The 26397-nt window shown below is 39.9% G+C and overlaps 1 protein-coding gene across 1 annotated transcript in view; it reads left to right on the forward strand.

The window, feature by feature from the left end:
* Nucleotides 1-26397, forward strand: part of YTHDC1 (YTH domain containing 1) — a 146880-nt gene that overhangs the window by 85123 nt on the left and 35360 nt on the right. Inside the window, exons 2-4 of the mRNA XM_042781216.1 lie at nucleotides 21083-21246; nucleotides 21337-21514; nucleotides 21603-21749. Of these exons, the coding sequence (XP_042637150.1) occupies nucleotides 21083-21246; nucleotides 21337-21514; nucleotides 21603-21749 (489 nt within the window). The remainder of the gene's footprint in view (nucleotides 1-21082; nucleotides 21247-21336; nucleotides 21515-21602; nucleotides 21750-26397) is intronic.

Here is a 26397-nt window from a genome sequence, read left to right on the forward strand (position 1 = left end):
CTCTTCCCTTCTTTTATATTATACATTTCTTACATTGCATTGGTGTGTGAACTGAACTGATTGTTCTAGTCAATGAGTCAATTTATGTGGGAGCATTAAATAATGGGTACATGCTTGTGTTGAGGTCCATCTCATTTGTTGCAGAGACATGCACAGTCACTCATGCACAAAATCAATGGCTGTGTATCTGTGCCCCTCAGTTAGGTCACAGAATTTCATATATATTTCTGGGAACCTAGCCTGGAAGCTGTTTCAGAATAGCTGCCATAATTTAAATCAAAACTTACTCAAGTAAGAAGTTTCCTATTTACCTCAAAGCACTTACTGATGAAAGTCAAAGACTAAAAGCTTTTGATATGGATTATACCTGAACATAAAGAAAATGAAAATTCTCTCAACTGGTCTAGTAGAAAACATCATGAGAAAGAAATTGAAGTCGAGGATTTCATTCTACTTGAATCAACAGTCAATGTCCAAGAGAGCCACAGTCAAGAAATCAAATGACATATTGTGTTGGGAAAATCTGTGCTACAAAAGACCTATTAAAATATTAGAAAGGAAAAATTACCCAAGCCGTGGTCTTTTTTATCACCTCATACAAATAAATAACTGGCCAGTGAAAAAGCAGGACAGAAGAGGTGATGCTTTTAATTATGGTGTTGGTAAAGAATATACCTTCGACTGTCAGAAGAACAAAGAAATCAGTGTTAAAGGAAGTATAGCCAGACTTCTCTTTAGAAGCTAGGATGGTGAGAGTTTCTCTTGCTTACTTTGGACACATCATCTGGAAACATCAGCCACTAAAAAATGACACCATGGCTGGTAGAGGGTTAGGGAAAATGGGGAAAACTTTCAGTGAGATGGATTGGCACAATAGCTGCAACAATGGACTCACACATCAAAGATCGTGAAGATGGCCTAGTGCTGGGCAACATTTTGATCTGTTATATATAAGGTTGCCATAGATCAGAGTTAACTTCACAGCAAATAATGACATTTACCTTCATAAGAGGAGTTGCACAATGATTTGTAACTTAACTTTCCAGTCCACCAGGCAAAAAAAGAAAAAAGAAAAGGATAACAATAATATGTAATTATTAATTCTACCTATACCACCGATTAGAATAATAGAAAATTAGAGCAAGAAAGACCCTTAAAGATAATGTGGGACAAAGAACTCAGTTTGGACTTTTGAATCTGATTCCTGAGGAAAGCTCTTGGAATTCTCAAACAATCAAGCCCACTGCCACTGAGAAGATTCCAACTCATAGTGATCCTATTAGACAGAGTAGAAGTGCCCCGTAGGGTTTCCAAGACTGTAAATCTTTATGCCTCATCTTCTCCCGTGGAGTAGAGGTGGGTTCGAAAACCAACCTTTTGTTTAGTATTCCATTGATTTTTTTTTTTTTTAAGTTTTACTGTGATTTGGGTGAAAGTTTACAGAGCAAATTCACTTTCCGTATAGCGGCTCACATACACAGTCATGACACTGACTGCAATTTCCCACAATGCACCAACACCTCTCCCACTTCCTCCCCATAGTTACCTCTTCCCTGTGTCCTTCCCTCCTATGCACCCCTGTCTCCTAAAGCTGTCTCCCTGTGCATACACAGCCCTTCTGTTGTTGTTGTTATGTGCCATTGAGTTGGCCCTGACTCATAGCGACCCCTCCTTGAGTTGCTGAGGCAGTATCACTACGAAAGTAGATTGCCCAGTCTTCCTTCTGAGGAGTGGCTGGTGGGTTTGAACCGCTAGCCTTCTGGTTAGCAGTCAAGTGCCTTAGGCACTATGCTACCAGAGCTTCTAATAATACCGCCTCGGAATCCCAAGGAGGGGTCGCTATGAGTCTGATTTGACTCCACTACAGCCCTTCTATTCTCCCATAATTAATCTCTCCAAGGAATGTATCCACCTAGTGTAAATGTTCAACTCATATGCCTGTCTTTTATTTGACTGGAAGCCACAGGAGTGGGTTCAATTCCAGACCTGAAGGGCAGCTAGGGCCCACAGTCTCAGAGGTTCCACCATGTTCTATCAGACCAGCAAACCTGGTCCCTTTCTTTCTTTTTTTTTTTTAATGATTTTGATATTTGTTCCACACTGCTCTCCCACACCATCCAGGATCTCCTACGTAGATCCCCCTCTGAGGGTTTGAACAGTACAATGCTTTAACCACTGTTCCACCAGAACTCCTTTTAAATATTTAAGGTGGTTTTGATTTTCTAAGAAGCTCTGGTAACCAAAAGGTTGGTGGGTCAAACCCACCAGCCGCTCCTGAGGAGGAAGATGAGGCAATCTACTTCTGTAGAGATTTACAGCCTTGGAAACCCAATGGGAGTTGCTATGAGTCGGATTCAACTCTATGTCTGTAGGTTTGTTTTTTTGGTTTAGATTTTATAATCCAACCAGGCAACACTTAAACATGTGCAAATGAGTTGGGAGCCTCTGACTAATCACTTGACAATAGAAAGGGAAGGGAGCATAATGGAGTAGGAATAACAACAATCTGTTGCTCTCCACCCTCTGAGGCCTGATGTTTGTCAATAGGGTAAAAATAGATACAATTCCAGGCTAGGTTCCCAAACATCTGATCAACTACCTTCCTGTGGGGATCAGGGGCGAAAACCCACATTGTGCTCCCTGTAGAGTGTCACAAAGGACTTGGAGTATAAAAATGGCTGGGGGAGGAACTTCTGAGTCTCTTACCTATGATGCTAGGTAAAATCACGCTTTTTTTAGTCCACCTAATTAAGTCTACCTAACCAGGGGGGATTGGAGTAAGGAAGGCCCTTTGAGTCCCTTGCCTATAGTGCAACATGGGAGTGTGTAGAAGAGTTTTTCATCTCTGCCCCGACAGCCTTTGTGAGTCAGGTACAGGTCAAAACTGGATCCACATGTGTTCTGGTGTGTTGTCTACTTCTTGTAATAATACGTTACTTTCTATGTGCCAATGCTTTGGGAGTGCCTTGTCTGTTCAGGCTCTCATTGGAAAGATGTTATAGTCCTGGAGGAATCATCACTAGTGATTGATACCCTTTTTCTAAGGGCCTCCTGGCTATTTAGAAATCTGGAAGAACCTGTGATGATACAGATAATAATAGCCATATCTAAAATTTTCATAACTTAATAACTAAATGTACTTCCACATACATATTTCATTTTCTCTTCATAGCAACACTGTATGGTTAATATTATTGTTCTCATTTTATAGATGAGGAAACTGAAGCTGCATGACTTGTCCAAGGTCAAGGAAAGTTCAAGCAGTCCAATAATGTAACAACGTGGACAAATGAAAAAAAAACTGAGTACTAATAAGTAATAGAATTGGATGAATGCTGGTCACTGGCAGGATCTGGCCTTCAAAATACCCGGCCTTCTTTCTCTCTGTTTATTTCTTTTTTCTTCTCTTCAGTGAATGTTTATTTTGTACCTCTGATATGCCAGGCACTCTGCTAGGATCTATGGTTCCATAAAATAAAAAAACAAAACTCATTGCCATTGGGTCAATTATGACTCATGGCGATGCCATATGTTACAAGGTAAGAGTGACTCCACAGGGATTTCTTGACAGTGATCTTTACTAAAGCAGATCACCAGGACTTACTTTCGTATTGTACTGCTGGATAAGATGACAGTGTCAAAATTTAGGTTACTAGTTGAGTGCTGCCCAATGGTTCCATAAACCCACTTCCATCAAGTCGATTTGAACTCATAGTGACCCCCATTGGGTTTCCAAAGCTATGAATCTTTACGGAAGTAGATCACCTCATGTTCCTCCTGCAGAGAAGCTGGTGGGTTTGAACCATTGACCTGGTTAGCAGCCAAATGTCTTACCCACTACACCACTAGAGCTCCTTTAATAGTTCCAAAACCAGAAAACAACTCATTGCCATTGAGCCGATTCAACTCATAGCGACCCCCATTGCGTTTTTGAGGCAGTATATCTTTATGGAAGTAGACTGCCCCATCTTCCTTCTGTGGAGTGGCTGGTGGGTTTGAACCTCCAGCCTTCTGGTCAGCAGTCAAATGCCTTAGGCACTATGCCACCAGAGCTCCCTGTTAAACACAGGAATGATTAAAAATTAAATTATATAAAATTACAGTTAAATAAATTTTGTTAAAATATTAATACCTTAAAAGTAACCACTTAATTCTTTTAACTAATTTTCAATATTATCTATGCTCTTGAGGTTATGACCATTTATTTCTATTTTTACCTGTATTATGCATATATAGAGAGGTGGTATGTTACTCATAGTGGGAGTATTTATACTGTAGAAACTGGCAAACACTAAAAGTGAGGCTTTTTATTTCTGTTGCTGTTGTTGTTAGGTGCCATTGAGTTGGCTCCAATTCATAATGATCCCATGTACAACAGAATGAAACACAGCCTGATCCTGTGCCAGCCTCACAATGCTTACTATATCTGAGACCATCATTGCCACTGTGTCAATTCATCTCTTTGAGGGCCTTCCCTTTTTGTGCTGACCTTACCAAGCATGACATCCTTCTCCAAGGAATGGTCCCTTCTGACAACATGACAAAAGTAGGTGAGATGAAGTCTGGACATTCTTGCTTCCAAGGAGCATTCTGGCTGCACTTCTTCCAGGATAAATTTGTTCATTCTTCTGGAAGTCTATGATACTTTCAGTATTCTTCACCAATACCAAAACTCAAAAGCATCAACTCTTCTTCGGTCTTCCTTATTTGTTATCCAGTTTTCGTATGCATATGAGACTATTGACAACACCATGGCTTGGATTGGACACACTTTAGTCTTCAAAGAGACATCTTTGTTCTTCAGCATTTGAAAGAGGTCTTTTGCATCAGATTTGCCTAGTGCAATATAACACCTGATTTCTTGGCTTCCATTGGTATTGATTGTGGAACCAAATAATATGAAATATTTGACAACTTCAATCTTTTCTCTATTTATCATGATGCTGCTTATTGGTCCAGCAGTGAGGATTTTCATTTTCTTTGTGTTGCGGTGTAATACCTACTGAAGACTGTAGTCTTTATTCATCAATAAGAGCTTCAAGTCATCTTCATTTTCATCAGGCAAGGTTGTGTCATCTGCATATCACAGGTTATTTATGAGTCTTCCTGCAGTCCTGATCTCACGTTCTATTTCATATAGTCCACCTTCTTGGATTATTTGCTCAGCATACAGATTAAGTATGGTGAAAGGATATAACCCTGACACACTCCCTTCCTGATTTTAAACCATGCAGTATCCCCTTATTCTTGGAACAACAGCCTCCTGGTCTATGTACAGGTTCCTCATGAGTGCAATTAAGTGTTCTGGAATTCCCATTCTTCACCATGTTATCCGTATCTGTTAAGTTCCACACAATCTAGTGCTTTTGCATAGTCAATAAAACACAAGTAAACATCTTTCTGGTGTTCTTTGCTTGCAGCCAAGATCCATCTGACATCAGCTATGATATTCTTCTTTCTGCGTCCTCTTTGGAATCCAGCTTGCATTTCTGGAAGTTCCCTATCAATATACCACTGCAACAGTTTTTTAATTATCTCCCCAAATTTTACTTGCATGTGACATTAATGATATTGTTCGATAATTTCCATATTCTGTGGGATCACCTTTTTTGGAGTGGGTACAGATATGGATCTTCTACCTGGTCAATTGGCCAGGTAGCTGTCTTTCAAATTACTTGGCATAGACTAGTAACTGCCTTCAGCGTAGCATCTATTTATTGAAACATCTCAATGGGTATTCCATCAATATCTGGAGCCTTGTTTTTCACTAATTCCTTTGTTGCAGCCTTAACTTCTTCCTTCTGTGTAACTGGTTCTTAATCATATGCCACCTCCAGAAATAGTTGAACACAGATGAATTCTTTTTGGTGCAGTGACTCTATGTATTTCTTCCATTTTCTTTTGATGTTTCCTGTGTTATTCACGTTTTGCCCATAGAATCTTTCAATATTGAACTTGAGATATGAATTTATTCTTCAGTTCTTTCAGCTTGAGAAATGCTGAGCATGTTCTTCCATTTTGGTTTTCCAACTCCAGGTTTTGCACATTTCTTTATAATAATTGACTTTGCCGTCTCAAGTTGGCCTTTGAAATCCTCTATTCAGTTCTTTTATCTCATCATTTCTTCCATTTGTTTAGCTATTCTCAATTCAAGAGCAAGTTTCAGAGTCTCTTCTGACATTCATTTTGGTCTTTTCTTCCTTTCCTGTCTTTTTAATGACCTTTTGCTGTCTTCATATTTAATGTTCTTTTTTTAAAATTTTTATTGTGATTTGGGTGAAAATTGAGCAAATTCACTTTCCATACAGCAGCTCACATACAGTGTGCCTCATGACTTTGACTGCAGTATTCCACAATGCAACAGCTCCCCTCTCATTTCCTCCCCATAGTTGCCTCTTCTTCCCTGTGTCCTTCTCTCCCATGCACTTCTGCCCTCTGAGCTGTCTCCCTGTGCATACACAGCCCTTCTGTTCTCCCATGATTGATCTCTCCCGGGAGTTCATCTACCTAATGAAAATGCTCACCTCAAATGCCTGTCTTTTGTTTGGCTGGCAGCCACAGGAGTGCATTCAATTCCAGACCTGAAGGGCAGCTAGGGGCCATAGTCTCAGTGGTTCCATCAGGCTCTATCAGACCAGCAGATCTTATCCTTTTTTTTTTTAATGATTTTGAGTGTTGTTCCACATTGTTATCCCACTCTATCCAGGATCTCCTACATAGATCCCCCTCTGAGTGATTGACAGTGGTAGCTGGGCACCATCTAGTTCTTCTAGTCACATAGTTGTGTACGCTGAAGATCACATGGTGTGCCAGTTGCTTGCACTAATTGTTTCCATGCATCTTTGGTTTTCTTCATTCTTCTTTGCTCTGGATGAGGAGAGATGCATTGTTGTGTCTAGATAGCTGCTTGCAAGCTTTTAAGATCCTAGTTGATACTTGCCAAAACAGGATGCAGAGCAATACTTTTGTGTAGTATGTTATGCCAGTTGAGATTGATGTCCCCTGCGATTATAGTCCTGCGCCCACAGGTCCAACTATTAGTTCCCTCTGGGTAGCTGGCTGCGGCTAAGAAGTGAACACAACCTTGTTCCTTGTCACCTCTAATATATACCTAGGAATTCTTACAGAACACACAAATACACTTGTAGAAACATTGTCTGCCAACCCTATACATGGTCATGGGCACATGTCCCCCTGCATGTTGTTGTTGTTATGTGCTGTCATACCTAATAGTTCAGCCTGTCCACCCATCTGTCCACTCACATATCAATGTTTGCCTTGACTGACAACAAAATACTGTATAGCTAAAGGGTTTGTCTTTGTTGTTTGTACCTCCCATGCACCTCTTTATGTCTTCCTTTTCCTCAGTGCCAGTGTGTTGATCACTAACATTGGGTACATTGCCCTTCTCTTCACCCAAATTAATACTTGTTTCTACCTATCTAACAGTGTTTCTGCCCCTCCCCTGCCACCCCTGGTAACCAACAAAGAAAATTTCCTTCTATATATGAATCTTTCCTTGACTTTTTTATAATAACGGGCTAATACAGTATTTGTCCTTCTGTGATTGACTTATTTCACTCAGCATACTGTCCTCCAAGTTTATCCACGTTATGCAGTGTTTTGCAGATTCTGCACTATTCTTTAAGGTTGCATAATATTCCATTTTGTGTATGTACCATAGTTTGGTTATCCATTCTTCTGTTGATGGACACCTAGGTTGTTTTCATCTTTTTGTTACTGTAAAAAGTGCTGTGATCAACATGGATGTGCACATATCTGTTCTTGTCCTGGTTCTCACTTCTTTAGGATATATACCTAGTAATGGACTTGCTGGGTCAAATGATATTTCTAATTCCAATTTTTTAAGGAATCACCATAATTCTTTCCACAGTGGTTGTATCATTTTCCAGTCCCACCAGCAGTGTAGGAGAGTCTCAATCTCTCCACATCCTCACCAGCATTTGCTATTTTCTGTCTTGTTGAACTTTGGTACTAGTGCTGGGACAAGATAGTATCTCATTGTTGTTTTGATTTGCATCCCTCTGACAGCTAATGATCGTGAACATTTCTTCATGTATTTATTGGCTGTCTGAATATCCTTTTTGGTGAAGTGTCTATTCATGTCTCCCACCCATTTTTTAATTGGATTGTTAATCTTTTTGTTGTTGAAGTGTTGGAGTTAAAAATTTTAGAGATAAATCTCTTGTCAGATTGTCATTGCCAAATATTTTTTCCCAATCTGTAGGTTCTCTTTTGACTCTTTTGGAGAAGTCTTTGGAAGCACGTAAAAAATTTAATTTTTAGAATGTCCCCTTCATCTAGTTTATTTTCTGCTGTTTTTGCATTTTGAGTTATGCTTGATAATCCTTTACTGCCATATATTATGGGTCCTAAATTTGCCCCTAGTTTTTTCCTAGTTCCTAAGAACTTTTAACTTTTAGATTCACATCTAAGTCTTTGATCCATCTGGAGTTAGGTTTTATGTATAGTGTGAGGTACAGATCTTGTTTCATTTTTCTGCAAATGGATATCCAGTTTTGCCAGCACCATTTGTTAAATAGACAATCTCTTCCCCAATTAACAGATTTCAGCCCTTTGTCAAAGATCAGCTGACCATAGGTCAATGGATCTATTTCTGGGTTCTCAATTATATTCTAAATGTCTGTCATACCAATACCAGGGAGTTTTGACTATTGTGGCTGTATAGTAGGTTTTAAGATCCGGGAGTGTGAGACCGCCTACTTTGTTCTTCTTGTTCAATAGTGCTTTGCTTATCCGAGGTCTCTTTTCTTTCCATATAAAGTTAGTGATTGGTTTTTCCATATCTTTAAAGAATGTTGATGGGATCTGGATTGGGATCACATTGAATGTATTGATTGCTTTGGGTAGAATTGACATTTTCACAATGTTCAATCTTCCTATCCATGAGCATGGTATGTTCTTCCATTTATGTAGATCTCTTACGGTTTCTTGAAGTAGCCTTCTTTAGTTTCCTTTGTAGAGGTCTTTTGTGTCCCTGGTAAGATTTATTCCAAGTATTTCATTTTTTGGTAGCTGTTGTAAATAACATTGATTTCTTTATTTCTTTTTCAGCAATCACTTTGCTGGTGTGGAGGAATCCAACTGATTGTTGGATGTTGATCTTGTATCCTGCCACTATGCTAAATCTCTCCATTAGTTCTAGTAGATTTTTGACTGAGTCTCTTGGGTTTTCTAGATATAGGATCATGTCATCAGCTAGTATGGATAGTTTGACTTCTTCCTAACCAATTTGGATACGTTTGATTTCCCTTTCTTGCCTTATTGCCCTGGCTAGGGCTTCCAATACAATGTTGAATAGAAGTGGTGATAGAGGGCATTCATGTCTGGTTCCTGTTCGCAAGGGAAATGGTGTCAGTCTCTCTCCACTGAGAATAATGTTGGCTGTTGGTTTTGCATATATGCCCTTCTACCCCTATTTTGCTGATAGATTTTATTAGTAATGGGTATTGGATTTTATCAAAAGCCTTTTCTGCATCGCTTGATATGATCATGTGGTTCTTTTCCTTTTTTATTATTTATGTGATGGATGACGTTGATTGTTTTTCTAATGTTGAACCATCCTTGTATACCTGATATGAACCCCACTTGGTCATAATATATTAATTTTTTTATATGTTGTTGGAATCTATTGGGTAGGATTTTGTTGAAGATATTTGCATCTATATTCATGAAGGATATTGGTCTGTAGTTTTCCTTTTGAGTGATGTCTTTGCTTGGTTTGGGTATCAAGGTTATGCTCGTTCATAAAATGAATTTGGGAGAATTCCATCCTTTTTTATGCTCTGGAATAGTTTGAGGAGGACTGGTGTCAGTTCTTCTCTGAATGTTTGGTAGAAATCTCCAGTGAAACCATCTGGGCCAGGACTTTTTTTTTTTTTTGTAATTTTTTTTATGACCTGTTCAATTTCTTCTTTTGTTATGGGTCTGTTCAACTTTTCCACCTCAGTCTGTGTTAGTTTAGGTACGTAGTGTGTTTCTAGAAATCTGTACATATCTTCTAGATTTTCAAATTTGTTACAGTACAGTTCTTTATAATATCCTGATATTATCCTTTTTATTTCAGTTGGTTCTGTTGCTATGTCACCCATTTCATTTCTTATTCATTTTATTTGTATTTTCTCTCTCTTTTCCTTTGTTAATTTGCCAGTGGTTTGCAATTTTATTAATCTTCTCCAAAAAACCAACTTCTAGTCTTGTTGGTTTTTTTCTGTTGCCTTCCTATTTTGTATTTCATTGATTTCTGCTCGAATCTCTTACTTCCTTTCTTCTGGTGACTGTGCACTGTTCTTGCTGTTCTTTTTCTAATTGTTGGAAATGTTCATTTACAGTGTTGATTTTGGCTCTTTCTTCTTTTTTGATGTATGCATTTATTGCCATGAATTGGCCCTTGATCACTGCTTTTGCTGTGTCCCAAAGATTTTGGTATGCAAGGAATTTTTATTTCATTTTTTGTTTCTTTTACCCAGTTGTTCTTAAGGAGGTGTTGTTCAGTGTTCATGTGTTTGCTTTTTTTTCTGTTGATCTTCCTATTGTTGGTTTCTAATTTTAGAGCATTGTGGTCTGAGAAGATGGTTTGCAGTAATTCAACGTTCTTAAATTTATTAAGGCTTTCTTTGTGACCTAACATATGGTCTATCCTGGAGGCTGTTCCATGTGCACTGGAAAAGAATGTATATTGTGCTGTTGTTGGGTGAAGTGCTTTGTAGATGTCTCCCAGGTCAAGTTGGTGGATTGTATTGTTTAGTTCTTCTGCGTCTTTGTTGAGTTTCTTTCCAGTTGTTCTATCTTTCATTGAAGGTGGTGCATTAAAGTCTCCTTCTATGACTGTAGAGTCATCTGTCTTTTCAGTTCTCTAAAGTCTGATTTATATATATATTGGGGCTCTTTCATTGGGTCCATAGGTATTTATTATGGCTATATCTTCTTGTTCAATTGATCCTTTAATCATTAGATAATGTTCTTCCTTGTCTCTTATAGTGGTTTTTGTCTTAAGGTTAATTTTATCAGAAATTTATATTCCACTCCTGTTCTTTTTTGGTTGCCATTTGCTTGATATATCTTTTTCCAACCTTTGATTTTCAGTCTATTTTTGTCTTTGTCTCTAAGGTGGGTCTCTTGTATACAGCATATGGATTGATTATGTTTTCTTATTCAGTCTGCAACTCCCTGTCTCTTGAGTGGTACATTTAATCCATTGACATTCAGTGTAATTATCAACAAGTATGAATTTGTTGCCGTCATTTTGGTATGTGGGTTTTTTTTTGTAGTGTTCCTGGTTTCTTTGTTCCAGATAATTTTCTGTGTTAAGCTCATTTTGTTTATGAATTGTGTATTCATTTTCTTTGTGGCTGTTGTTTTAGTATTTGCTAACTATTTGTGCTTGTCTTCTTTTTTATTGTGATGTGAAGGTTTATCATTTTTCTTTGAGGTTACCCTGTGATTTATAATTTTTCCCTTAGGTGAGAACGGTCCATTCTATCTTGCAACTCTCTTCACCATTTAAAAATTCTGTAACTGCATTATTTTTTCCCTCTTTTTGGTTTATAATTGTCCTCATTTTCTAATTGATGTTTCTCATTCCCTGTTTGCAATCTTGTAAGCTTATTTTACTTTGGATACTTTCATAGCTGTGTTGGTTTCTGGGTTTTATCATCTCATGTATTAATGGTTGGTTGTTGTTTGCTATTATTGGTTCTGTAAAGGACTCCCTTTAGTATCTCTTGTGAGGTTGGTCTGGTTTGAACAAATTCTCTTAATTTCTGCTTATCTGGAAATCTCCTAATTTTACCATCATATTTGAGGGACAATTTTGCTGGGTAAATAATTGTTGGTTGGAAATTTTTCTCTTTCCAGTTTTATATATACCATTCCATTGCCTTCTCACCTGCATGGTTTTTGCTGGAGAAATCAGAACTTAGTTTTATTGGTTGTCCTTTGTAGGTAACTCTACGTTTTTTCCCATGCTGCTTGCAGGATTCTTTCTTTGTCTTTGGTTTTGGTGAGTTTGATGATGATATGTCTTGGTGATTTACTTTTGAGGTCTATCCTTTTTGGGGTATATTGAACCTCCTAAATGGATATATTCTCATCTTTCATCATATCAGAGAAATTCTCTTCCAACAAATCTTGGACAATTTTCTCAGTGGTTTTCTTTTTTTTCCCTTCCTGTTCTGGGATTCCAATTACACATAGTTTATTCCTTTTGATGGTATCTCACATGAACTTTAGGCTTTCTTCATTTTCTTTCGATCTTTTTTCTGATTGATCCCTTTCCAAAGAAGTATTCAGGTATTTGTCTTCAGTCTCATTAATTCTGTCTTCCATTGATTCATTTCTTCTCCTCTGCCCTCTCAATGTGTTATGTATTTCTGAAAATTTAGTATTAATCTTTTGGATTTCTATCTGGAAATTTTGTATCATTTCTAATTTTTCATTTATTTTGTCATTTTTTTCTTGCATTTTTTTTCAAAATTATTCAAGGGTTTTGTCTTTGCTTTCATTATTTTTTTCAGTGTTTTCCTTGATCTGTCTCTCAATCCTTTGAAGATACCTAAGTATAATTCTTTTGAATTCCTTATCAGGGAGTTCTAATGCTGCTTCTTCCTCAGGGATGTGTTCTGAGTCTGTATCCTGATCTCTTGTTTCTACTGTTTTATCTTTCTTCTTTGTGTGGACTGTGATGGTCTTTTGTCTTAGAGACACTGTGCTGTTGTATCTAGATCTCTGTTAACTGTTTGTGAAGAGCAATTAAGGGTGAATCAGGCTCTTCTTGGCTGTCATTTATTGTTGGCCAGTTCCTGGAGATGGAAGTTCTGGCTCTCACTCAGTAAGTGGAGGTGCAGGAGGTGTGGATGTGGTTTCTTCGTATGGGCACAGTTGCTGTCTCCCTCTTAATTAGATAAAAACAATTACTGGAAAACCATCAAAAAAGTAAAAGCAAATGGACAAAAAATACACCACATAAACACACTAGAAAAATCATGAAAAATAAAAGAAAAGAAAGAAAAACAGCAGTATCTGGGGAAGGGGCAATAAGAGAAAAGAGGTAGAGTGGGAGAATAATGAGGAAAAAAATGAGAAAAGTGCAAAAAGAAAAATAAGGAATGGGGTGTTAACCATGAGAAAGAAAAAAATGGGAACCAGGAATAGGGAAGAGAGAAAAAGCTGAAAACTAGAACCTGGGAAGGGAAGAATGAAGAATAATAGTAAAAAGGATGAACATAAAAAGAATAATAATAATAGTAATAATTGAAAAATAGACAAAAACAAATAAAGTGAAAATAAAAAGGAAAAATAAATCTGGGCAGGGTGGGGAGGGGCACTCAGGCTCCGTTGGAGCACATAAACTGGGATGGAATTCCTGCTGGCCTGGAAAGTGGATGGGAGTGAGGGATGGCTGCACCTCCATTCACCAAGAGGGTGTGGGATATAAGAGTAACAAGGGCAATATCACACCTTTCCAGTCACTCATGTCCAGAATGTCCTTGCAGTTCCCAGCAAGCAGCACTTACTGTTAGATTCTGGAATCTGAGAGAACACTGTGCCTTTAAATATCCAAAATGGTCAAACCACTTGTAAACATTCAAATGGGTGTGCCCTCTGGACAGGCAAAAGTCCACAGTTCAGCCTGTCTCCCTCTTCACTGCTTCCCCTTTATTCACCAGCCACCCGGGCAGTCCTCCATGCAGCCCCTGGCTAGCGGGGCCAATTTTTAAGTTAATTCTTAGGTCCTAACACCACTTGGCAATATCCAAGCTGTCTGTGCTGTCAGGATCCCTGAAAGTCCACAGCTCCATATGTCTCCTTTTTCAGTGTTTTCATGCAGGTTTTTCTACTAGTTGGAGTTTAGTCCACTTCTGTATCCTTCCTTTCAAAGCTCAGGGCCCCGGGATTATCTTCTGTATCTGTGTTAATTGGTTCCCCTTTTCTTTGTTGAAGAGGGTCTGTGTACTTTGTCTGTCTATTCCACCATCTTACCTGAGCCTAATGTTTGATATTCTTGATATCATCCCACAATTCTTCTAGTTTTTGTTCCTTGCTGTTCAGTGCATCAAATCTGTTCTTCAAATGTTCTCTAAATTCATGTTGGATATAATTAACATCATATTTCAGCTCTCATCAACTTGTTTTAATGTTCTTCAGCTTCAACTTGAACTTACATATGAGCAGTTGATGGTGAGCTAAATAAGGTCAGCTCCTGGCCTTGTTTAGCTGATGATACTGAGCTTCTCCATCACCTGTTTCCACAGATGTAGTTGATTTGGTGAGGTCCACATGTATAACTACTGTTTATGTTGTTGAGAAAAGATGTTTGCAATGAAGAAGTTGTTGTTGTTAGGTGCCGTCAAGTCGTCTTCAACTCATAGCAACCCTATGCACAGCAGAACGAAACACTGCCTAGTCCTATGCCAGCTCTGCGATCCCTGATATACTTCAGCCCATTGCCGCAGTCACTGTGTTAATCCATGTCATTGAAGGCCTTCCCCTCTTTCGTCAACCCTCCACCTTACCAAGCAGGACATCCTTCTCCAGGGAATAGTCCCTTCTGATAATATGACAAAAATACGTAAGACAAAGTCTGGCCATTCTCACTTCCAAGGAGCATTCCAGCTGCACTTCCTCCAGGACAGACTTGTTAATTCTTCTAATTAATTCTAATTCATGGTACTTTAAGCATTCTTCACCAGCACCATAACTCAAAAGCATCAATTCTTCTTCAGTCTTCCCTATTCATTGTCCGGCTCTCACATGCATATGAGGTGATTGAAAATATCATGGCTTGTGTCAGGCGTACCCTAGTCCTCAAGGAGACATCTTTGCTCTTCAGCACTTGAAAGAGGTGTTTTTCAGCTGACTGGCCCAGTGCTATACATCATCTGATGTCCTGACTGCTGCTTCCATTGGCATCGATTGTAGAACCAAGCAATGTGAACTCTTTGACAACCTCAATCGTATTTCCATTTATCGTGATGCTGCTTATAGGTATAGTTGTGAAGATTTTTGTTTTCTTTATATTTAGATGTAATCCATATTGCAGACTGTATTCTTGAATCTTCATCAGTAATTGCTTCAAGTCATCCTCACTTTCAGCAAGCAAAGTTTTATCATCAGCACATTGCAGGTTGTTAATGATTCTTCCTCCAATCTTGATGCCACATTCTTCTTCATATAGGCCAGCTTCTTGGACTATTTGCTCAGCATATGAATTGAATAAGTATGGTGAAAGGACACAACCTTGACACACTCCCTTCTTGACTCTAAACCACACAGTGTCCCCTTGTTCTGTTTGAATGACAGCCTCCTGGTCTATGTACAGGTTCTTCATGAGTACAATTAAGTGTTCTGGATTTTCCATTCTTCTAAATGTTATCCATAATTTGTTATCCACACAATCAAATGCTTTGGCATAGTCAATAAAACACAAGTAAACATCTTTTTGGAATTCTTTGCTTTGAGCCAAGATTCATCTAACATCAGCAATTATATCCCTTGTTTCATGTCCTCTTCTAAATCTGGCTTGCACCTCTGGAAATTCTCTGTCAATATACTGCTGCAACTGTTTTTTGAATTATTTTCAGTAAGATTTTACTTGCATGTGATATTAATGATATTGTTTGATAATTTGTACATTCAGTGGGATCACCTTTCTTTGGAATGGTTACAAATATGGATCTCTTCCAGTCAGCTGGCCAGGTAAATCTCCTGGCATAGCCAAGTGAATGCATCTAACACGGCATCCATTTGCTGAAACAGTTCAATGGGTATTCCATCAATTCCTGGAGCCTTGTTCCTTGGCAATTGCTTCAGTGCAGCTTCAACTTCTTCCTTCAATGTCATTGGTTCTTGACCATATGCCACCTCCTGAAATGGATAAAGATTGACCAGTTCTTTTTGGTACAGTGACTTTGTGTATTCCTTTCATCTTCTTTTGATGCTTCCTGCATCATTCAATATTTTGGCACATAACAACAACGAGTCTCTCAATACATGATAAAACAGTACTTCTTTGTTTATTTAGATCTTCTTTAATTTCTCTCAGCATTGTTTTGTAACTTCATTACAGGTATGTGTCACTTAACATCCATAATATGTTCTGTGAGATAGGACATTATGCAATTTGGAAGTTGTGCAAACACAATGTTATATACAGGTAATTCCATATAATCTGTAGTTAAATCCCCGTAACCAAAAAAACCCAAACACATCGCCTTTGAGTCAGTTTCAGCTTACAGTGACCTCCACTGGGTTTCCAAGACTGTAAATGTTTAGAGAAGTAGACTGCCTCATCTTCCTCCCCTGGAGCAGCTGGTAGGTTTGAACCACTGACCTTCTGGTTAGCAGACCACTGCCTTACCCACTATGCCACCAGATTCCTATAACCAAAAAAAAAAAAAAAAAAAAAAATCAAAGTCACTGCCATCGAGTCGAATTCAACTCATAGCAACCCCCATTGGGTTTCCAAGGCTGTAAATCTTTATGGAAGTAAATCGCCCCTTCTTCCTTCTGCAGAGTGGCTAATGGGTTTGAACTGCTGACCTGGGTAGCAGTCAAATGCCTTATCTGCTATGCCACCAGAGCTCCTAACAGATCCCTATAAAGCCTACTATATTAAAACCTTATGGGAGACCACCCAACAAAGCTGGAGAGCTGTATCCACTGGATACAGGAGGCTAGCCTTACTGAGTGTGTGGCTGGATCCGGCAGGGGCTGTGCTAGCAGCTGGATTGGGACTTTGTGCATGTTGGGTTTCAGGGGTTGTAGGTTGTTGGGTAGAGAGGTGACCACAGGGACTGAGCAGGGAGTAGGATGTGGGTGCCAGGAGTGTGGCTGGCGGTGGCAGCCCTGCTGTCACTGCCCTGTTGATGCATTTCCTGATCATGTGCAGCCACTGAAGCTGCCCAGAGCTAAAAGCCTGCAAGTACTTCAGTCTTAGCTGGTGCCACCAGTATGCAAGGCAGGCATGCTATAGCAATCGCTTACTGCACAGAGAGTGAAAGGCTGCATGGCTTTTGGGCAGATGAATGAAGAAGCCAGGAGGAGGTAGAGGAGTAGGCCTTGCCAAGATTGGGATGCACCCTGGAGCCCTGCTACTCATTCACTCTGGGATTTTGGGGTGTTTAAAACCATTAGAGAAAACAGTAAATAAAAGGAGAGTCGCTTTCTCTTAAAAACAAAACAAAACAAAACATCGGACCACGGATGTATGTGGAATTGGATATTGCTTGAATGGACATTAAATGACACATACCTGTATTTCTAAGTATTTTATGTTTTTAAAACTCCTGTAAATATTTTTAAATTTTATATTTCAGTTAGTTCTTGCTATATATATAAATAGGAGCTCTTGTGGCATAGTGCCTAAGGCATTTGACTGCTAACCAGAAGGGTGGTGCTTCAAACCCACCAGCCACTCCTCGGAAGAAACGTTGGGCAATCTACTTCCGTAATGATACCACCTCAGAAACCCAAGGAGGGGTCACTATGAGCCGGATCTGACTTTATATATAAATATCTGGTAGCATAGTGGCTAAAGCACTTGACTGCTAACCAGAAGGCTGGCAGTTCAAACCCACCAGCCACTCCTCGGAAGGAAGGTTGGGCAATCCTACTTCCGTAGTGATACTGCCTCGGAAACCCAAGGAGGGGTCTCTATGAGTCGGGTTTGACTCGATGGCACATAACAACAACAACAACATAAATACAATTATTTATTGACTTGTGTATCTATTGTTATCTATTGCTATGTTGCTATGTGCAAAAGGGGTATGGTTGTGGCTTCTGACCTCTAACTTCTCAAGGGGAAGAGAGCATCAGCATCAACAGCCCAAGGTTTATTCCTTTAAGGCAGAGAGAGGTCAGACATGCTGCCGCCTTCTAACCATTTTTGCCAGTTCTGACACTAATCATCCCTCCCATAGCACTCTCTACTTTTTTGCTGGGTTCATTAATTTATTGCAATGGCCACAAAGAACTCACAGACAATCTCAAAATATGGGGTTTATTAGGGAAGTAACAGGTTACAATTCAGGATCAGAAAACTACTCACGACACAGTTCTTCAATTAGCTTCCTCTCAGCTGTGCCACAGACACACTTCTTTCTGGTTTCAGCCTCTGCCCTGTTCAGGCACATGTTACAACGATTTTTTAGCTTTTGCTGATAGATGCCCATAGAGGCACTCACTCTGCCAGCAAGCCTTCTGCCTGAAAACACTCAGCTTTCTCACTCTGTGGGCCAGGAGGCCCGTGGCTCTGTCTTGTGCTGGTCTCCTGGTTCTGCCGCCTCTGCTGCCTCTGCTGCCACCATCTCTCTGCACTCTCTCTTACTTCTGTGCCAGCTCCTTCCTATCTCTCTGCCGTCTCTTACCACCTTAGCCAAGTGTTACTGCTCTCTCTCTTTCTCTGATAAAGTGCAGGGATCTCAGGTCCAAGATGTGCTCCACTACTGGTTCTTCTTTCCTGATGGTAGTGAGATCCCCTTTCTGCCTCTGGGATGGCTCATTTTAAGCATAGAGAGATGGCAAAATGGGTCGGTCCTCAAATTAGGGTTCTATACACCTTATTTGCATGGTTCCACCCCTACAAGGGTGCCGTGCACCTTAGTTACATTATTAGCAAGCTTTCCAATCCCCATGGTGGGTCACAAGCATCTCATATTTGCATAGCTCCACCCAGTCACCTGATGGGAGGCATAAAGAATCATATTAAGTAGTTCACTGCACTACACTCGGTAACAAAACACTCCAAAATTTAATGGGTTAAAAACAACCTATAATTATAGTTTCTTATACCATCTGTTTTGGTCAGGAATTTGAGAACCACTCAGCTGAGCAAGTTCTGCCTCATGAAATTGTAGTCAGGTGTCAACTAGGACTGCTGCCGTCTGAAGGCTAATCTTGAATTTTTGTAGAAAGCAAAACCAATCTGCTTACCATCTAGTAAATCCAACTTACCCCAAACCCATTTGTTGTCGAGTATACCTGCACTGCACAGGATTTTCATGGCTGTGAGAGGCTGTGATCGTTCAGAAGCAGGTTGCTAGGCCTTTCTTCTGGGGTGCTATTAGGTGTTTTGAATTACCAGTCTAGTGGTGGGAGCCGATCGCTTAACCACAAACCACTCACGGACTCCTGAATTTTTGTAGACATGGTTTTTAACTTTATAGGTGAAGATCTGGAAAAATCCAAGGTGTTTTTTAACCTTTTCAAATCTAGCACAACTCAACCTCCAAACTTTGTTTCCCATGTTTATCTTGTTGGGCCTTGGTTTTAATTTTTGTTAGAGTGGGTCATGATTACCTTTTACACTAGGCCTAAAGTCCTTATTTTCATGGTGTGGCCTTTCAGATGTTTCATTTGGGTATCAGGGATTAGGTGAGATGTTGAAGTCTCCTCCTAACAGGGCTGGATCTGCAAACTTCCCTGACATTGCTCTCCCTTGGTTTTTAACTTGTAATACTCCATTCTGATCTCAATGTTATAGTAATTCAAATCTCATTGCATGAGGTCTGCGTATGTATAGCACAGAGCTCTTTTACTGTTGGGTTCTGTTAATCTCAATTCACAATTCATTACCATTGGTTTAAAATGGACTCTATGGCAGCAAGTTTGGTTTCTTTTTTTTTTTTTTTAAATATTACTGTGATGCTTCCTAAGGTCTGAAAAGGATTTTTGGCTACATGCTTTCATTTCAACAGTTTTTACCCATGAAATCATGTACATTCAAATAATCGGCAGCCAAAATTTATCTAGAGTAATTTAGTATTATATTTTCTGGTTAAGTTCACCAACAACAATATATAGACCAATCCATTTAACTGTATAATCTTTCCTGACCTACGAAATAATAAAAATAACAATAGTTACTGGGTATCAAACACTTAACTGAAATTTTTTAATCCTGATAAACATTACAGCAACTCTTTGAGAATAATCTTTAAATTCTTGTTTACAAAGATGCTAAAGAATGTTGTTAGCTGCCACTGAGTTGGCCCCTACTCGTGTCAAGCCAATGCATAACAGTGTCAGCTCATTGTAATCTGTTGGCTGATTTTTGGAAATAGATCACCAGGTCTTTCTTCCTAGTCCATCTTTATCTGGAAGCTCCACTGAAACCTAATAATATGCAAGTCTCCACTGACAGATGGTGGCTACACATGGGGTATACTGGCCAGGAATCAAACATGGGTCTCCCGTATGGAAGGAAAGGATTCTACCACTGAACACCACTGTTCCCTGAGATTGGTCTAATTCTTTACAATGGCCATCAAGTAACAACACCCTGGACTACTTCTTTCTCTGACTGTGTCACTAAACCAAATCAAACCAACTCACTTGCCATACAGATGATTTTGACTTGTGTCAGAGTAGAACCGTGATGCACAGGGTTTTCAAGGCTGTGATCTTTCTGAGGTAGATAGCCAGACCTTTCTTTCAAGGCACTTCTGGGTGCAACTAATAGAATGCACAGTGTTCCTTAAAAAGTTTCTCAAGGTTGCTCCCGATGAGTTAAGGGGAGTAGAAATGTAACTTTTTAAGAAACAGATGGCCAGGATGCCCTCTTTGTGTGATTGCAGGGAGGACATAGTAATTCTAAAGTCTGCTTTGAATAGATCTGTTCTGTGAATTCTTTTGTGCCTGGCTTGCTAGTCAGGAAATAATTCCTGTAAACAAACATTTTACATTGTCTTCTGGAATTATTTACCAAATAATTTTCTGAGGGTACTGTTAAGAGTTACAGAAAAGACAGTCTGTACTCCTGATACAAAGGTTACTTTTGATTATAAATGCAGTTTTAGCCTCAGAAGTTAGCATAGCCACCATCTCCTGTCAGGGGCCCTAAGTTAATTTGGAGTGCTCTTCCTCAACTCCTTCCTCCAATTTAAAAACAAACAAAAACTTGCACGCTTTCATGGTAAGAGAGTTGTCCAGCGCTGCCTTTGGGTAAGCCTGGGGCCTTAAGAAAAACGTACACAGAAGAGAAAGTGGTGGCTTCAACGGAGCCTGTCCGTACTTGTTCCCAATAAGACTTCGAATGCAGCACTAAGAGTACTGCAGATCGTCTTGGGTCGAAAAGGCCCACACATTATAGAACTCCACAGATCGCTTCGCTTGAGAAACTGCGCCAATGAACTACGCCGACTGTCAATAACCAACCTGGATCACCCAATCACCGGAAATAAGACCGTTTCCCGGGACGATAGGGTTACGCGGGGCGGGGCGACGTCGTGACGTCAAGTTACTTCCCTTCCCCATTTCGCCTCTCCGCCCCTCTCCGCACTGTGACGTTCCCAGAGAGGAACGAAGCGTAAACAGCGCAAGGCTTTTCGGGAGCGGGATTGTTTCACGCAGGAAGCGGGCTCCATTTTAGCGCCGCCCGCCGTCGCCATCTGTTTCCCTTCCCTCCCCTTTTCCCCCTCCCTTCTTCAAGCCCCATCTGAAAGCCTGGGCCTAGGCCTCTCAGGAGCCTGGAGTGAGAGAAGGGGAAAAGGGAGAAAGGGAAGAAGAGGGGAGAAAAAGGGTGAGTCGAGAAGGGTGAGTGGTAGAGGCCAAGTGTGAAGCGTGCGGCCCGGCGGACGGACTGACGGACGGGCCCGTGCTATTGCTGCCGCGGCTGCGGCGCCCGCGCGAGTCGCGTCGAAGCGGCGGCGGCGGCAGCAGCGGAAACAGGAGGGGAGCAATGGCGGCCGACAGCCGGGAGGAGAAAGGTTAGTGCGGCGATAGGTGACGGGCGGAGGCGGGGAGCGGGAGTGGGACGATGGGGCCTAGGTCGTTGCGGGGCGGAGAATGGGGGGTTGGGGTGGTTAATCTGCCTCGCGCGGAGCCCATCGCTCCACCCAGAGACTTGGACTCACTGGAAAAGACCAGGCCTGCCGTTTTGATCTTCGTTCTCCGTATGGCCTAACATTCCATTTCTTTGATCAGACTCCCCTCTTCACTTACTATTTAACTGTCTTGGACGCGGCTGAAAAAAAAATGTAGGCCTGCTATGAGTTTCAGGCTCCTGTATTTATTTCATGGTAGGATTATGCGGACCTAATGCGCAGATTCAGAAGAGTTTCTGTTAGGCTGAATTTTGGAAACCCCTAATGCCACGATCAAAGCTGGCACTTTAGTGAACGAGCATGTTTAAGAAGCCGTGCAAGTAGATTATTCTCGAGAAGCATCTGCAGCCAACTTCTGGCTGTTCAGTTAAATAAGCAGAATGGCAAAAATTGCCTATTTAGTTGCTAGAATATTGATTTTGGAAAACAGGATTTTGGAAAAGATAATTAGAATTTAGGGCTGAAAAGAAATCCTGAACACTATTTTGATAAAAACATTGTGCGTAGTTCCGGAAGGGCACAGCTAGGTACAAATGGGTGGAAGTAATGGAGAATTTGGGAGATAAAATTTCATTGAAATACAGAATTGCTGTTGCTAGAATGGAGTATCTTTTGATATGTCGAGCTCCTAGGCCCTAAGGGTGTTAAAGGATCAATACCTGATCAGTACCTGTTTGGAGAGGGGTCTAGATTAGATGGTGATTTTTGGATTTCTTTTAACTTTTAACATTACCATAGTCTTGGGAAGGTTGTAATTGATGAAAATGTGCCACAACTGCTGTATTTACTGTGTGACTAATTTTTGAGGGAGGGGACTTATTCAAATTGCATTAGGCCTGTTGATCCTCTTTAATTTTTCGTTTTCCTACACCAGCAGAGTCGTCATGCTTCAGTGACCGTGTTCTTTAACAGCTAATGGTTCCTTACGTTCAGTCTTCTGTTCTTTTTCTCAGGTTGTCCAAGATAGTTTATTTACTTATCTGAGTTCAATCTTTCTTTCTTTGCACCCATTTCCCTTCTGCGGCAATAAGCCTTGAATTTAGTGTTTGTTTTTTCTCTCACTTTTGACTATAGGGTCAAATGTTTAAGAGCAAAAACTGACCCACCCTCCAAACCATATCCGATTATATTTGCAAGTGTCCCACTGCAGCTACATGCATAATTATTATTTTTTTTTGCTAGAGATCATGAAATCACAGTAATACCTCTTTTGTTTATATATGAAATCTACCATGATGTTCTCTTTTCCCTTCAGATGTTCAGACAGACAGTTATTTTGAAATATAAGTAACCCATGATCCAAAGAATAAGGATATGGGAGTTAGGTAAATCTTGATTTAAGTCCTAACTGGAACTTAGAGCAAATTACCTGGATTCTATGAGCCTTAATTTCTTTGCCTGTAAAAAGGAGATAGTATGTTGTCAGGTACAGGTACGTGCTGTCAAGTTGGACCTGACTCAGTGGGACCCCTCCTTGGGTCTCCAAAGCAAGGCAGTATCACTTCCGAGGTGTGGCTGGTGGGTTTAAACTGCCAGTCTTCTGGTTAGCAGTCAGATGCCTTAGGCACTACACTACCAGAGCTCCCAGTAGGCAGGTAGTCAAGGAAGGAATTTAATGAGTAATGCCCACATATAACAGTTTTATAAAATCATAGTTCCTGCTTTGTGACTTACTGTTTTGCCATCCTTGCCCAGTCCTGGAACCTCTACATGCCTAGATAACTATAAAAGTCACTTCTGGGCTTCCTGACTTCAGTTATTCTTCCCTAGTTCATGTCTTGTACACTGATGCAGTGCTGTCTTTATAAAACACTAAATATTAGTTTGTTTTTTTTTTTTTTGGTCATATTTTCCTGAAGTCAGATTCTGCAATCAAAGGCTAAACTCCTTTAAGAGATTATATAAACTTGTCCATCCTATCTTTTCATTGTTATCTGTCTCTGTACTAGGAAAATAAATTCCTATGATTCATGCCTTAGATTGAAGATTCAAAAGAGAAAAGTAAAGCATTTCATCAGAGTTGATCCTCGTTAAAAATGAAGTGTCAGTGCCTTTTTATCAATTATGAATATCTGTGGATGGTATTTAATTTCTTAAACCTTTTTGGTAAAGTAAAAGTTGACAGCCTTGAGATTTTGCATCTTTTTCCAATTTATTTAGGTTCTTTATTATTTTATTTTGCTGTTTTCTCTTCCTTGAAATCAAAAAGTTCTTGGAGATTATCATTTTTGCAATTCTATGTGCTAGGTTTATTCAGAGGAGCTCTCATGGTGAGCTGATGAGGTAGTCTGCTACCTTAAGGATATATGAAAACTCCATGGGGTATTTATATTCTGTCCTGTAGGCTTGCTATGAGGTGGAATTGACTTGATGGCAGTGGGTTTTTAAGCTTATTCTTCATTCACCTGATGGTCATTGAGTGAGTGGCAGGTGATTAGGGAGTGGAGATGGTGGAATTAGATAGTGGCTCTATTTTCAAACAGTTCATTGATTAGGTTATAGGAGTTTTATTTTAAACTAAATCTTTAAAAATCCCCACCTTCTTTTTTGGAGAAGTTTAAAAGCCAGGTATTAGTGAGTAAAGGAAACTACTTTTAATTAGTAGTAGTAGTAGTTGTTATGTGCCGTTGAGTCGGACCCGACACATAGCGACCCCTCCTTGGGTTGCCGAGACAGTATCGCTATGGAAGTAGATTGCCTCATCTTCCTTCCGAGGAGTGGCTGGTGGGTTTGAACCGCCAGCCTTCTGGTTAGCAGTCAAATGCCTTAGGCACTATGCTACCGGAGTCAGTTATTAAAGTACATAGTTTTAATCAGTGAGAATTAATTCAGTCAACATTTGATGTGTCAGAATACAATTTATGAGCTCTGTTTGTGTATGGGAGTGGGTGATGTGTTAGGATAATGTGAGATGAACCAACTACAAAATGAGTATAACTCAGTACTTGTCAAGCATTCATTGTTAAGACTTAAAAGCCAGTGATAAAGTAGGCACAAAAATGCATACTAGGGAGGGAAAGTAGATGATGATGTAAAAGTTTTTGTTTTAGAAATGGATTTAGTGATGAAAATGCAATCGAAATCTGTGAACTTAATGATTATTATTGGGAAGTAGTAGTATCACATATTAGTAATATTGTAGATAAATTCTTGAACTTTTGCTGGAATTTTTAATTTAAATTTGGAATTGGAAGAGTTCTGGTACTCTACTTTACAAATTGAGGTACCAAACCCAAAACACCAAACTCACTGCCATCGAGTTGTCGTAGCTACCCTCATTAGGTTTCTGAGGCTATAAATCTTTACGGAAGTAGATTGCCCCATCTTCTTTCCTCCGAGCAGCTGGTGGGTTTGAACCATTGACCTTCCGGTTAGTACTCAAGTGCCTTATCTACTACACCACCAGAGCTCCTTTGTTCAGGTACAAAACCTTTCATTTACTTGATGAGTGTAACACAACAAGAATCATAAGCAGAATTAGAATCAGTACTTGACTCCTTTATCTCTTATACTTGACTGAGGAATAGTGAGGAGCAAGGATTGGAACTGGTTCATCCTGGTTTGACCCCCGCTGGTAAGAAGTTTCATTTCCACCCCAGATGTATTCAGTCAGAATCTAGAGTTTCACAGGATCCCCAGGTGATTCTTCTGTATGCATAAGTATCACTTGAGGATCTTGTTAAAGTATAAATTCTGATTGCCTATATCTGGGGTGGAAATGAATATTCTCACCAGGGCATTGAACTGGTATGCATGAATCAGTTCAAAGCCTTGGTGGGAAGCTAACTACTTCATTGTCATCAGTTATCTTTTATTGTTGTTGTTATGTGCCCTCCTGTGGGACCTGACTCATAGGACCCAACTCATAGCGACCCCTCCTTGGGTTTCCAAGGCGGTATCACTATGGAAGTAGATTGCCCAATCTTCCTTACGAGGAATGGCTGGTGGGTTTGAACCGCCAGCCTTCTGGTTAGCAGTGAAATGCCTTAGGCACTGTGCTACCAGAGCTCCCAAAAAAAAACTCCCCCAAACCAAATTCACTGACCATCGAGTTGCTCCCGACTCAGCAACCCCTCCTTGGGTTTCCTAGGCGATATCATTATGGAAGTAGATTGTTCAACCTTCCTTCTGAGAAGTGGCTGGTGGGTTTAAACCGGCCGTCTTCTCGTTAGCAGTCAAATGTCTTAGGCACTATGACACCAGAGCTCCTTAGGAACTTAAAAAGGAAAACTCTTAAGAGTCTTGGACATGTCACAGACATTTAATTATTTGATTCCACAAATGTGTAAGATCGTGATAGGTAAATGAGTTTAAGTTGCAGGAATTTGCCTATTACATTGATCATGAGATGTTGAAAGACTTTCACTCATAGATTTGGGTTATTGAACTTTAAGCTCTATAATAAACAGACATTAACATTTACAATATTTCTATAATAACCATACCTAGAAGCTAAAGTCTATATAATTGGACAAATTGCTTGCTCCCTCTGATTCCTATGGCATTTTGCCACAAAAAGTAGATTTAAAAC

This window comes from Orycteropus afer, unplaced genomic scaffold (genome assembly GCF_000298275.1).
Source record: "Orycteropus afer afer isolate SDZICR_OR568_19922 unplaced genomic scaffold, OryAfe1.0 scaffold00098, whole genome shotgun sequence".
NCBI lineage: Eukaryota > Metazoa > Chordata > Mammalia > Tubulidentata > Orycteropodidae > Orycteropus > Orycteropus afer.